At 40.9% G+C, this 14557-nt stretch overlaps 1 protein-coding gene across 2 annotated transcripts in view; it reads right to left on the reverse strand.

The window, feature by feature from the left end:
* The window catches only part of LOC117064053 (laminin subunit alpha-3-like), a 98222-nt gene that overhangs the window by 64057 nt on the left and 19608 nt on the right, over positions 1 to 14557 (reverse strand). For both annotated transcript variants that reach the window (XM_033178114.1, XM_033178113.1), the window contains exon 2: positions 11335 to 11487. In XM_033178114.1, the coding sequence (XP_033034005.1) occupies positions 11335 to 11487 (153 nt within the window). The remainder of the gene's footprint in view (positions 1 to 11334; positions 11488 to 14557) is intronic.

The following is a 14557-nucleotide window of genomic DNA, read 5'->3' on the forward strand; positions in this document are numbered from 1 at the left end:
CTTCAGTAACTGACTCGATCAACTGGAAGAAAGAGTATCAGCGATTGAGGATCAAATGAATGAAATGAAGCGAGAAGAGAAACCAAAAGAAAAAAGAAGAAAAAGAAATGAACAAAGCCTGCAAGAAGTATGGGATTATGTAAAAAGACCAAATCTACGTCTGATTGGGGTGCCTGAAAGTGAGGGGGAAAATGGAACCAAGTTGGAAAACACTCTTCAGGATATCATCCAGGAGAACTTCCCCAATCTAGTAGGGCAGGCCAACATTAAAATTCAGGAAATACAGAGAACGCCACAAAGATACTCCTCCAGAAGAGCAACTCCAAGACACATAATTGCCAGATTCACCAAAGTTGAAATGAAGGAAAAAATCTAAAGGCAGCCAGAGAGAAAGGTCGGTTACCCACAAAGGGAAGCCCATCAGACTAACAGCAGATCTCTCGGCAGAAACTCTACAAGCCAGAAGAGAGTGGGGGCCAATATTCAACGTTCTTAAAGAAAAGAATTTTCAACCCAGAATTTCATATCCAGCCAAACTAAGTTTCATAAGTGAAGGAGAAATAAAATCCTTTAAAGATAAGCAAATGCTTAGAGATTTTGTCACCACCAGGCCTGCCTTATAAGAGACCCTGAAGGAGGCCCTAAACATGGAAAGGAACAACCGGTACCAGCCATTGCAAAAACATGCCAAAATGTAAAGACCATCAAGGCTAGGAAGAAACTGCATCAACTAACGAGCAAAATAACCAGTTAATATCATAATGGCAGGATCAAGTTCACACATAACAGTATTAACCTTAAATGTAAATGGACTAAATGCTCCAATTAAAAGACACAGACTGGCAAACTGGATCAAGAGTCAAGACCCATCAGTCTGCTGTATTCAGGAGACCCATCTCACATGCAGAGACATACATAGGCTCAAAATAAAGGGATGGAGGAAGATCTACCAAGCAAATGGAGAACAAAAAAAAGCAGGGGTTGCAATCCTAGTCTCTGATAAAACAGACTTTAAACCATCAAAGATCAAAAGAGACAAAGAAGGCCATTACATAATGGTAAAGGGATCAATTCAACAGGAAGAGCTAACTATCCTAAATATATACGCACCCAATACAGGAGCACCCAGATTCATAAAGCAAGTCCTTAGAGACTTACAAAGAGACTTAGACTCCCATACAATAATAATGGGAGACTTCAACACTCCACTGTCAACATTAGACAGATCAACGAGACAGAAAGTTAACAAGGATATCCAGGAATTGAACTCATCTCTGCACCAAGCGGACCTAATAGACATCTATAGAACTCTCCACCCCAAATCAACAGAATATACATTCTTCTCAGCACCACATCGCACTTATTCCAAAATTGACCACATAATTGGAAGTAAAGCACTCCTCAGCAAATGTAAAAGAACAGAAATTATAACAAACTGTCTCTCAGACCACAGTGCAATCAAACTAGAACTCAGGACTAAGAAACTCAATCAAAACCGCTCAACTACATGGAAACTGAACAACCTGCTCCTAAATGACTACTGGGTACATAACGAAATGAAAGCAGAAATAAAGATGTTCTCTGAAACCAATGAGAACAAAGATACAACATACCAGAATCTCTGGGACACATTTAAAGCAGTGTGTAGAGGGAAATTTATAGCACTAAATGCCCACAAGAGAAAGCAGGAAACATCTAAAATTGACACTCTAACATCACAATTAAAAGAACTAGAGAGGCAAGAGCAAACACATTCAAAAGCTAGCAGAAGGCAAGAAATAACTAAGATCAGAGCAGAACTGAAGGAGATAGAGACACAAAAAACCCTCCAAAAAATCAATGAATCCAGGAGTTGGTTTTTTGAAAAGATCAACACAATTGACAGACCGCTAGCAAGACTAATAAAGAAGAAAAGAGAGAGGAATCAAATAGACGCAATAAAAAAGGATAAAGGGGATATCACCACCGACCCCACAGAAATACAAACTACCATCAGAGAATACTATAAACACCTCTACACAAATCAACTAGAAAATCTAGAAGAAATGGATAATTTCCTGGACACTTACACTCTTCCAAGACTAAACCAGGAAGAAGTTGAATCCCTGAATAGACCAATAGCAGGCTCTGAAATTGAGGCAACAATTAATAGCCTACCCACCAAAAAAAGTCCAGAACCAGATGGATTCACAGCTGAATTCTACCAGAGGTACAAGGAGGAGCTGGTACCATTCCTTCTGAAACTATTCCAATCAATAGAAAAAGAGGGAATCCTCCCTAACTCATTTTATGAGGCCAACATCATCCTGATACCAAAGCCTGGCAGAGACACAACAAAAAAAGAGAATTTTAGACCAATATCCCTGATGAACATCGATGCAAAAATCCTCAATAAAATACTGGCAAACCGGATTCAGCAGCACATCAAAAAGCTTATCCACCATGATCAAGTGGGCTTCATCCCTGGGATGCAAGGCTGGTTCAACATTCGCAAATCAATAAACGTAATCCAGCATATAAACAGAACCAAAGACAAGAACCACATGATTATCTCAATAGATGCAGAAAAGGCTTTTGACAAAATTCAACAGCCCTTCATGCTAAAAACGCTCAATAAATTCGGTATTGATGGAACGTACCTCAAAATAATAAGAGCTATTTATGACAAACCCACAGCTAATATCATACTGAATGGGCAAAAACTGGAAAAATCCGTTTGAAAACTGGCACAAGACAGGGATGCCCTCTCTCACCACTCCTATTCAACACAGTGTTGGAAGTTCTGGCTAGGGCAATCAGGCAAGAGAAAGAAATCAAGGGTATCCAGTTAGGAAAAGAAGAAGTCAAATTGTCCCTGTTTGCAGATGACATGATTGTATATTTAGAAAACCCCATTGTCTCAGCCCAAAATCTCCTCAAGCTGATAAGCAACTTCAGCAAAGTCTCAGGATACAAAATTAATGTGCAAAAATCACAAGCATTCTTATACACCAGTAACAGACAAACAGAGAGCCAAATCATGAATGAACTTCCATTCACAATTGCTTCAAAGAGAATAAAATACCTAGGAATCCAACTTACAAGGGATGTAAAGGACCTCTTCAAGGAGAACTACAAACCACTGCTCAGTGAAATAAAAGAGGACACAAACAAATGGAAGAACCTACCATGCTCATGGATAGGAAGAATCAATATCATGAAAATGGCCATACTGCCCAAGGTAATTTATAGATTCAATGCCATCCCCATCAAGCTACCAATGAGTTTCTTCACAGAATTGGAAAAAACTGCTTTAAAGTTCATATGGAACCAAAAAAGACCCTGCATTGCCAAGACAATCCTAAGTCAAAAGGACAAAGCTGGAGGCATCACGCTACCTGACTTCAAACTATACTACAAGGCTACAGTAACCAAAACAGCATGGTACTGGTACCAAAACAGAGATATAGACCAATGGAACAGAACAGAGTCCTCAGAAATAATACCACACATCTACAGCCATCTGATCTTTGACAAACCTGAAAAAAACAAGAAATGGGGAAAGGATTCCCTATTTAATAAATGGTGCTGGGAAAATTGTCTAGCCATAAGTAGAAAGCTGAAACTGGATCCTTTCCTTACTCCTTATACGAAGATTAATTCAAGATGGATTAAAGACTTAAATGTTAGACCTAATACCATAAAAACCCTAGAAGAAAATCTAGGTAGTACCATTCAGGACATAGGCATGGGCAAGGACTTCATGTCTAAAACACCAAAAGCAAAGGCAGCAAAAGCCAAAATTGACAAATGGGATCTAATTAAACTAAAGAGCTTCTGCACAGCAAAAGAAACTACTATCAGAGTGAACAGGCAACCTACAGAATGGGAGAAAATTTTTGCAATCTACTCATCTGACAAAGGGCTAATATCCAGAATCTACAAAGAACTCAAACAAATATACAAGAAAAAAACAAACAACCCCATCAAAAAGTGGGCAAAGGATATGAACAGACATTTCTCAAAAGAAGACATTCATACAGCCAACAGACACATGAAAAAATGCTCATCATCACTCGCCATCAGAGAAATGCAAATCAAAACCACAATGAGATACCATCTCACACCAGTTAGAATGGCAATCATTCAAAAGTCAGGAAACAACAGGTGTTGGAGAGGATGTGGAGAAATAGGAACACTTTTACACTGTTGGTGGGATTGTAAACTAGTTCAACCATTATGGAAAACAGTATGGCAATTCCTCAAGGATCTAGAACCAGATGTACCATATGACCCAGCCATCCCACTACTGGGTATATACCCAAAGGATTATAAATTATTCTACTACAAAGACACATGTACACGTATGTTTATTGCGGCACTATTCACAATAGCGAAGACTTGGAATCAACCCAAATGTCCATCTGTGACAGACTGGATTAAGAAAATGTGGCACATATACACCATGGAATACTATGCAGCCATAAAAAAGGATAAGTTTGCGTCCTTTGTAGGGACATGGATGCAGCTGGAAACCATCATTCTTAGCAAACTATCACAAGAAGAGAAAACCAAACACCGCATGTTCTCACTCATAGGTGGGAACTGAACAATGGGATCACTTGGACTCGGGAAGGGGAACATCACACACTGGGGCCTATCATGGGGAGGGGGAAGGGGGGAGGGATTGCATTGGGAGTTATACATGATATAAATGATGAATTGATGGGTGCTGACGAGTTGATGGGTGCAGCACACCAACATGGCACAAGTATATATATGTAACAAACCTGCATGTTATGCACATGTACCCTAGAACTTAAAGTATAATAAAAAAAAATAAAAAAAAAAAAAAAAAAAACAAGAGCCATCCACTTTCTGAATTGGGCTGTGTCCACCCAGGGACCCAGCTGAGTCACCCTCCTTAGTGACCTCACCAGTCAACCATCCCTAGAGCCAAGTTAATCTCCAAAGTCCTCAAGCCCAAAAAGTATCAGAAACTAGCCCAGGCCTCCCTCCACATCTGAGTCAGCTACAAAGAATGTTTTTGGATTCATCCACTAAAGCCTCACGAAAGTTTAAGGGAATCAGAAAAAAAAAAAAAAAAAAAAAGATTCTAGAAGGCAACTACATACTGAATTCACTCTCAGATGATTGGATCCTGTATTTGCATCTGGCCCCTGGGGAGTTCACTGTCTGTGATGAATTCATGAAAAATGAGAAAGGTAGAGTAATGGGACACTTCTCCTGTGACCTATTAATATTTTTCCTTAAAATTTATAATGTAGTTTCCCCTATTATACTTCACCTTGGAGCTTTAGAAACAATTTCTGAATTTTCTATTTTTTGCATTTTAAATAACATTTTCATAGTATTTGCCTGTGTTAACATCTGCAGGGGGTTTCAGGGTCTCAATCTAGGCTTGCTTTCCTTATTTGTTTATTTATTTATTTAGAGATGGGGTCTCACTGAGTTGCCCAGGCTGGATTTAAACTCCTGGGCTCAAGTGATCCTCGTGTCCCAGCCTCCTGAGTGGTTGGGGCTGCAGGTATGAACTATTATGTCCATCTGGATTTTCTTTCTTCTGTCTTAGTTTGGGCCCTCTGTAAAGCCCTGAGGCAAAGACTTGAGTAGAGGTAGTTTATTTAAGAGTTGACCTCAAGAAGCGCAAACTGGGGAGAGAGGAACATAAGGGAGCAAGAAAAGCCAAAAATCAATGTGTTCATGAGTGGGTTGCCACCAGAGGCAACCCAACAGAGGCTCCATTCTACAGGGACACTCTGAGGAATTATGTAGAAGGCACTTTAGAACTGGCCCATTGAGAGGCAGGGAAATGCGGTATTTTCCCACCAACTCCCATCCCTCGTGGAATGAGGATTGCCCCTTGGGGTATTAAGTGCTGGGCTTGCAGGCTGCTCTAGACACAGCTTTTAGAAGCTCCTGTGGCTCTAGAAAGAGCCTTCAGACAGGAAGCAGAGTCAGATGCAGGCCCTTGAGATGGGACAAGGGAACAGGTGTGGGAACCGTCCATCCAGACTGCCACTCAGAGGGGGGCCAGGGAACCATGGGTATCACAGCCTTTGCCTCTACAAGGTCCAAAGGACCATCTCAGCAGCTCTGTTCCTGCAGCCACATCTGCTGTCTCCAGGCCTCACTCCCCTGCAGCCCTGCAGAGCAGGGGCAACGTCACCTTCTCTCCTCACACCTCCATCCTCTGAAGCCAACACTCAATCCTTTTCGGGGCTTAGTGTTGGGGGTGAGTGATTGTCTTTGTTTATTTTTACTACTAACAAGTTAAAATAACAAATTTATACTCTTGGGAACATTACACATTGCATACAAGCCTCAAAATTCTTCTCCAGATAATTTTGTTGTTCCCTGGAACAAAATGAGTCAGGCTTGCTCTGTGGGGGCTGAAGTCACGGACCACAGGAACCCCCTCCACACCCACCTCCTTGTGTTTTTCCCTATACCTCACCCAGGGGAGGGAGCAGGAGGGCGAACATAGGGAGCCCATAGAATAGAAATCTGGTGTTTGGATTCTGGAGGAAGTCCAGGGTGTGTATGTAGAAACCATCGCTACACCTTCCAATCTCATGGGAGAGATCTCCAAAGCCCATGCCCCACCAGGAGTCCAGGAAGAACAAAGGTTCCTAGATTCCAAAGATTCTCCTTTTAAAAATTGGACATCCACATGCTTTAAATGTAAAACTGAACTCATTATATCTGGCCAGATGATACGAAAGCTTCCTGAAAGAGATGGTGTTCTCATTCTATAGCCTGAAACTACTACATAATGTATAATTAAATGAACTTGAACAACCCCAGAAAGTATGATGCCTCTAGTGAATCACAGAACTGTCCTACATTTACCACCTTTTAAGGGGAAACTGTCCTTTAAGATCAAATCCGGGGGCCGGGCATGGTGACTCATGCCTATAATTCCAGCACTTTGGGAGGCTGAGGTGGGCGGATCACCTGAGGTCGGGAGTTCGAGACCAGCCTGGTCAACATGGTGAAACCCCGTCTCTACTAAAAAAAAAAAAAAAAAAGTTAGCCAGGTGTGGTTGTGGGCACCTGTAATCCCAGCTATTTGGGAGGCTGAGGTAAGGCAATCACTTGAACCTGGGAGGCAGAGGTTGCAGTGAGCCGATATCACACCACTGTGCTCCAGAGCGAGACTCTGTCTCAAAAAATAAAAATAAAAAAAGATCAAGTCCAGAAGTTAATGTTTTTATTTGTCAAACTTGTTGGCCAAAAAAATAAAAATGAAAGACACCAACTAGTCTAAAAGAAAATAAGACCCTCACAACAGCACAAGCTGTCAGACTGACGACAGCACATCAGAATCAAATTTCAGTTCTTAGCAGGTGAAAAGAAGTGATTTTGTAGTAACAAATTTATGATCCGTATTTTATTTCTCAACCATGCATCAAAATTCCCACTTTTCTCCCTCTAAGATCTTAATGTTACTATTAAATTATGAAATCTAACCTCTCAGTGATATTCTTATGGTTAATTCCAGCAAAAGGAAGAAAACACAGATCTTACCAATGGGGCAAAAAATAGGAATCTTACAAGACACAACATGCTTGTTAAAACATGTCATGCTGCAACACAGAAGAGCAAAGAAATATCTTCAATCTGACAGAACTGATCCTGCTTTTCCTGCTCCTAGACTTTCTTAGAGTATTTTCTTCAGCATTATAGGTAGTGTTTTCTAGAGGTGCAAATGTGATCAGTCTGTTCTTTTTAATGAGAGTTTATTAAAGTTCACTTTATTTTATTAAATAAGCTCACTTTTATTCTATTAAATAAAAAAAAACTTTAGAGCAGTCTTTAGACTGCTCTAAAGAAGTTTTAAATGAAGCAATTAACTCATTTAGAACTTATAATAATCTTATGAGGTATGCACAGTTATCTCATTTTATAAATGAGGAAACTTAGGCAGGGAGCAGATAAATATATATGTTAAGGCCACATAGCAAGTGAGCAGAGCAATCAGGACAAACTGAGCCAGGCTGACTCCAGAACCCACACTCTCAGCTGGCTCGCAGAGCAGGTGGGTGGACACAGGCCTCATGAATATGCATACCATGACTCAAGTTTGTCAGCAACCAGCAAAGTACTGAACTGTTCCTATGTTGATGTTTTCTTAATTGTCTTAATTAGGGAATTTTTCAGTACATCAAAAGGGGGCTTTTAAAGTAGGTTTAAAAAAGAGTTTTAAAGAAAAAAGAACAATCCAGCAGATATGGGTAAGTTCAGTATGGGTCATTTTGATGGATTAAAATTCCCTGTTAACTACAAAAACCCTCAGTTAAATAAGTGATATAGGCAGGTCATGGTGGCTCATGCCTGTAATCTTAGTACTTTGGGAGGCGGAGGTGGGCAGATTGCCTGAGCTCAGTAATTCAAGACCAGCCTGGGTAACACGGTGAAACCCTGTCTCTACTTAAAATACAAAAAGTTAGCCAGGTATGGTGGCACATGCCTGTAGTCCCAGCTACCTGGGTGGATGACGCAGCAGAATCACTTGAGCCTGGGAGGCAGAGGTTGCAGTGAGCCGAGTTTGCCCACTGCACTTCAGCCTGAGCAATAGAGTGAGACCCTGTCTAAAAAAAAAGAAGTGATATGGTAGGTAATTCTTGGTTAGTATTGTCAGAAGCTACTGAATGAATGCTAGAGGTTAGGTATCAGAGGGATAAGACTAACTTATAGTTGAAAGGAGGCTTATAGAGTCTTTTGAATCATGAAGGCTCTCTGTGAATTCCTGCAGATACAAATTAATGGTGAAAATATTCTCAGGAGAGGTCTAATTTAGCAAAACACGTGAACTAAAGACGTTGAAAGCCCTTCTGTCACAAAACTGCCCAATCAAAATGAAAAGAACACATTCTAAGAAATCTCAGTATTGGCCGGGCGCGGTGGCTCAAGCCTGTAATCCCAGCACTTTGGGAGGCCGAGACGGGTGGATCTCGAGGTCAGGAGATAGAGACCATCCTGGCTAACATGGTGAAACCCCGTCTCTACTAAAAAGTACAAAAAACTAGCCGGGCGAGGTGGCGGGCGCCTGTAGTCCCAGCTACTCGGGAGGCTGAGGCAGGAGAATGGCGTGAACCCGGGAGGCGGAGCTTGTAGTGAGCTGAGATCCGGCCACTGCACTCCAGCCTGGGCGACAGAGCAAGACTCCGTCTCAAAAAAAAAAAAAAAAAGAAATCTCACAGTATCATTCCATTTCTATACTATGGGATGCATTTACCTTTTTATTTCTTTCAAGTAGTATTTTTATATGAACTGTACTCTATGCTTAACTCTTCCCAGCAAAAAGAAGAGTATAAACATTAACATTAGTATTAGCATTAGTTTTAGTATTAATATTGACATAACAAACTCAGGTAATAGCAGCAGTCTTCTTCCTCCTGTTTACGTTACCATCTGCACACAAGCACACAAGCATGTTGTTGCTGTCTCTATCATAAACAAATAAATCTTCTCTTTACCTGGCTTTTCAATGATTCTCCCCCATTTCTTTTTGCCCCATTGAGCAGAACTCTTAAAATTGTTTTCTGTATTAGATGCTTCAATTCCTCTCACACTCTCTCTTGATTTCCCTACAGTTAACTTTTCAATTCTGTCTTATCAAAGTCACCAATGATCTCCACACTGGCAAATCCAACGGTCATTTACTGGTCAGTTATCCATCTTTTGTTATTTGGCTTATCAACGGTATTTGACACAGTTATTTTCTCCCTCTTTCTTTTTTTTTTTTTTTTACTTGAAACACTCTCTTTCCATGAATCCTTTTTTTTCTTAACAGTTTTATTGAGATACAATTCACACACCATACAGTTCACCCATATAAAGTGTACATGCCAATGGTCTTTGGCATATTCACAGAGTTGTTCAACCATCATCACAATCAATTTTAGAACATTTTCATCACCCTCTCTCCAAAAACATACCTATTAGTAGTCACTCCCTAGTTTCCTCCAAAACCCCTAGCCCTAGGCAGCCACTAAGCTACTTTTCTCATAGATTTGCCTATCAGGACATTCCATATAAATGGACTCATATAAGATAGTCTTTCATGCCTAGCTTCTTTCACTTACCCTGATGTTTTCAAGACCTTAAAAACATCATGCCAGGGCCGGGCGCGGTGGCTCAAGCCTGTAATCCCAGCACTTTGGGAGGCCGAGACGGGTGGATCACGAGGTCAGGAGATCGAGACCATCCTGGCTAACATCGTGAAACACCGTCTCTACTAAAAAATACAAAAAACTAGCCGGGCGAGGTGGCGGGCGCCTGTAGTCCCAACTACTGGGGAGGCTGAGGCAGGAGAATGGCGTAAACCCAGGAGGCGGAGCTTGCAGTGAGCTGAGATCCGGCCACTGCACTCCAGCCTGGGCCATACAGCAAGACTCCGTCTCAAAAAAAAAAAAAAAAAAAAAAAAAAAAAAAAAAAAAAAACATCATGCCAAGTTAAAGAAGCCAGTCACAAAAAGACAAATACTATATAATTCCACTTATATGAGCTTCCTAGAGTTGTCAATTCACAGTAAGAGAAGTAGAATGTTGGCTGCAAGCAGCAGGAAAAAGGGGAATGGGGAGTTGCTGTTTAATGGATACAGAGTTTCAGTATTGCAAGATGAAAAGGGTACTGGAGATGGATGACGGCGATGGTTGCACAATGATGTCAATGTACATAATGCCACTGAACCATACACTTAAAAATTGTTAGGATGCCAAATTTTATGTTGTGTCTCTTTTACCACAATTAAAAATAATAATAAAAATATCTTTGCTAATGAACTATTTACAACTATTTTTTAAACTCATTTGATAGACAGGGATGGGGATCTATCTGCATGCTGCCAGGCACTGTTCCGGGTTTTGTTTTTGTTTTTGTTTTGAGATGGAGTCTCACTCTGTTGCCCAGGCTGGAGTGCAATGGTGCAATCTTGGCTCACTGCAACCTCTGCCTCCCAGGTTCAAGCGATTCTCCTGCCTCAGCCTCCCAAGTTGCTGGGATTACAGGCCTCTGCCACCATACCGGACTAATTTTTGTATTTTTAGTAGAGATGGGGTTTCACCATGTTGGTCAGGCTGGTCTCAAACTCCGGACCTCAAGTGATCCACCCACCTTGGCCTCCCAAAGTGCTGGGATTACAGGCGTGAGCCACTGTGCCTGGTCTGTTCTGGGTTTTAAGGGAAGCAAATATTAATCTAACAGGTTTAACAATGATTGGGGATTAAAACTGAAGTTTGTTTTTTACAATAATTATTATATCAGAAATCCCCATAGAAACAGTGATCTAAGCTCATGCTCCCATTCCAATTGAAAGTGTAGCTCACCTGCCCCAGATCCAAGGTGAGGTTGACTCTGTTGTACTGTGTGCCTGAGGACAGGGGAGGGCTTTGCCACCAACGTTCAGATCCATCAATGGCATTGGTGACAGGATGTGCTTTCCTGGGGTCCTCAGAATTGCAATAGTCACAGAACTGGCCCTGAAAAAAAAGAAATTTTTTTAACATTCAAGTAATTTTTTCTTATCCATATAAATAGAGCGAACCAAAGAAAGACCATCTTACACAGCTTGGAGATGTCAGCTGTTAAAATTCACTGGAATATATTCTGAAGTAGTAGTAAGGCTTTCTCTTTTTCATTTATCTTAAATCTTATCGCCAATTTATACCTCTGTTTATGGTGTTTTTAGGATATGGGGTCTATTTATCTTCCATCTTTATAGCTATGTTTTTGTTTCATACAACACTTCAAGAAGAGCCTGTTGTATTTGGGATGAAAAGAGGTTTTCAATTCAACAAATTCACTTCACTCTTTAAGTCGTCCTCTGTGCGATTCTGTCTGCGGCACTGGGGTACAAAAAAGATCCCTCCCCACAGGCCCAGCGGGGCATCGAGGATCCGAACAACCATCAGGGAAGGGGTGTACAGCAAGTGCCTCCACGGAGCAGACGGCTGCGGCCAATGGCAGTAGATATTCCATGGTGGAAGACAGGGCATATCCAGTGCCTGGGAGGACAGATAGGACTTTGCTAAGTGGCAGTGAGTGCAAACAGGGAAAGTGTTGCAGGTAGAGGAACCAGCACGAGCAAAAGCACAGGGGCCAGCTGGTCCGGTTTGACCTAAGCATCGAGAGACAAGGCTTGCCAGGTACACGGAGAGACGTGGCTGACTGTGAATACCAGCACTGAGAAGTCAGTAATTAATTCAGTCAGTAGATGGGGATCCATTTTTACCTGCAGTGATAATCTGTTTGGTATTACAATCTCTAACTCCTTATTGAATTACTCTTTTTCTTGCTAGAAAGATTCTTTTGATCCTGGTTTTTGTTTTGGTTTGGTTTTTGCATAATTTTGTAGCCATTTACCATCTAAAACCTGAACATAGGCCTTTCTTCTATGTCAAATGTATTTTAAGTGGATCAGAGGATCATGCTTCCCCAGGGATGGACTTCCCATACTGAACTATCAGCTCCCAAACTAAATGCCCTTAGAGTATAACCATCACATAGGAGGGGACAAAGAGGCAAACTTATACCCACAGCCTCCCAAGGAATGTGCTGTGACAAAGAGGTGGCTCTGCCCCTAGCCAGCATCTTAGAAGTTAATTCTTAAGTGTTCAGAGAGAAATTTGATGCTGGTATGTAACCAAAGGTGTGACCACATGTTTTCGTCTAGTACACAACTCATGGTTCTTTCATGCGTGGTGAGGTATCTGTGTAGATCTTTATCTTTCGACATTATACAAAAATATGTCTATAACTCGGAAGCAGCGCCTTGAGTGTATGTGGCCCCGCTACTTCCTGAGGTCAGAGGCCATATGTTTCCCACTCTTCCCTCTATCACTTCAGCCCAACACACTGCTTTGCACCCACTAGAAACTCAACCAAGGAATAATTCCATCAGCCATTTCTCAAAAATGTTGGTTCTTTCTATAAAATGCATTGTCATAATAAGGTGCTTAATGAATAACTTTTTTTTTTCTTTTTTGAGACAAAGTTTCACTCTTGTTGCCCAGGCTGGAGTGCAATGGCACGATCTTGGCTCACAACCTCCACCTCCCAGGTTCAAGCGATTCTCCTGCCTCAGCCTCCTGAGTAGCTAGGATTACAGGCATGCACCACCACGCTTGACTAATTTTGTACTTTTATTAGAGACAGGGTTTCTCCATGGTGGCCAGGCTGGTCTCGAACTCCTGACCTCAGGTGATCTGCCTGCCTCGGCCTCCCAAAGTGCTGGGATTACAGGCATGAGCCACCGTGCCCAGCCATGAATAACTTTTAAGCTAGGACATCTAAACGTTTACTATTAGTATGATCTTTATTTCTCCCTAAAGAACATTTTACCAGAACATTTAGTTATTTGATGAGGGAATTTAATTATTATTCCTCAAAGTTTAGAAGATTTACATCTGGCTAGAAGCAAAATCTCTCCCCAAAATGAGAAAGCTTATGATTTACATTTATCTCCATCTCCACATTACAGACGTGAGGAATGCAGAAGGTGCTTTCTAGGTTGTTAGAGTGGTTCTCAATTTCACAATAATAATAATAATTAAGATGAACATTTATAGAGCACCTATTATGCACTGAGCACCACCCAGTTTACATTTCATACTAGGATTATTATTATCACCTCTATTTTACAGATGAGGAAAGACAGTGGAATGTTAAGTAATTTTCCCAAGAACCACACCACTGGTCAATGGTAGAACCGGGACCTACGTCCAGGGTCCAGGGATAACGAGTGAGCACTACCCTGTAACTCTCTAACAGCTACAACTCTGGTTTATTACACATCGGTGCCTAATCACTAACATACATTATTTCCTGTAATTTGTTTTAAATGGTAGCCTTCACAATAACCTGAAGGCCTCTTTCATTTAGAATCATCTTAGCCTTTCTGCTGATATACCAGTCCTTCCGCAGCTCCTGTCCATGTCATTCAGCAGACTGGGTAAGCCCAGGAGCTTGAGGCTGTAGTATAGTGAGCTCTGATCACACAATTGCAATTGCACTCCAGCCTGGGTGACAGGGTGAGAACTTGACTCTGGAAAAAAAAAAAAAAAAAAAAAAAGGAAATGAGAAAAAAAAGAAAATAAAGACCCAAATGTATCTGCTAAAGAGAATTTTGGAAATACTGGGAGATTTTTAGCAAGGTAGCTGGATATGAGATTAAAATACAAAAGTCATTGCATCTCTGTAGAATAGCACCAAACAACTAGAAAATTTAATTAAAGAGAAAACGCCATTTATAAGAGTCTCAGAGAACATCAAGTATCTTAAAAGAAATTTGACAAATAAAAATTTTAAACAGTATTAACAGAATTTTGAAAATCTACATAAATGGAGAGTTAGCTAGAAGATAATATCAAAAACTTATCAATTCTCCCCAAATTAAGCTATAGAGACAATATTATGCCAGTGAAAACCTGAATAAGGTTTGAATTACAGTAAGGTAATTCATAATAAGCCCCGATTCCTTGAGGGGCAAGTTTCCTCCTCCCGGTGATGGTGAACATTTCTTGAAATGTTTATTATGTTTATAAATGTTTA

This window comes from Trachypithecus francoisi, unplaced genomic scaffold (assembly GCF_009764315.1).
Source record: "Trachypithecus francoisi isolate TF-2019V2 unplaced genomic scaffold, Tfra_2.0 Lachesis_group19, whole genome shotgun sequence".
Lineage (NCBI taxonomy): Eukaryota > Metazoa > Chordata > Mammalia > Primates > Cercopithecidae > Trachypithecus > Trachypithecus francoisi.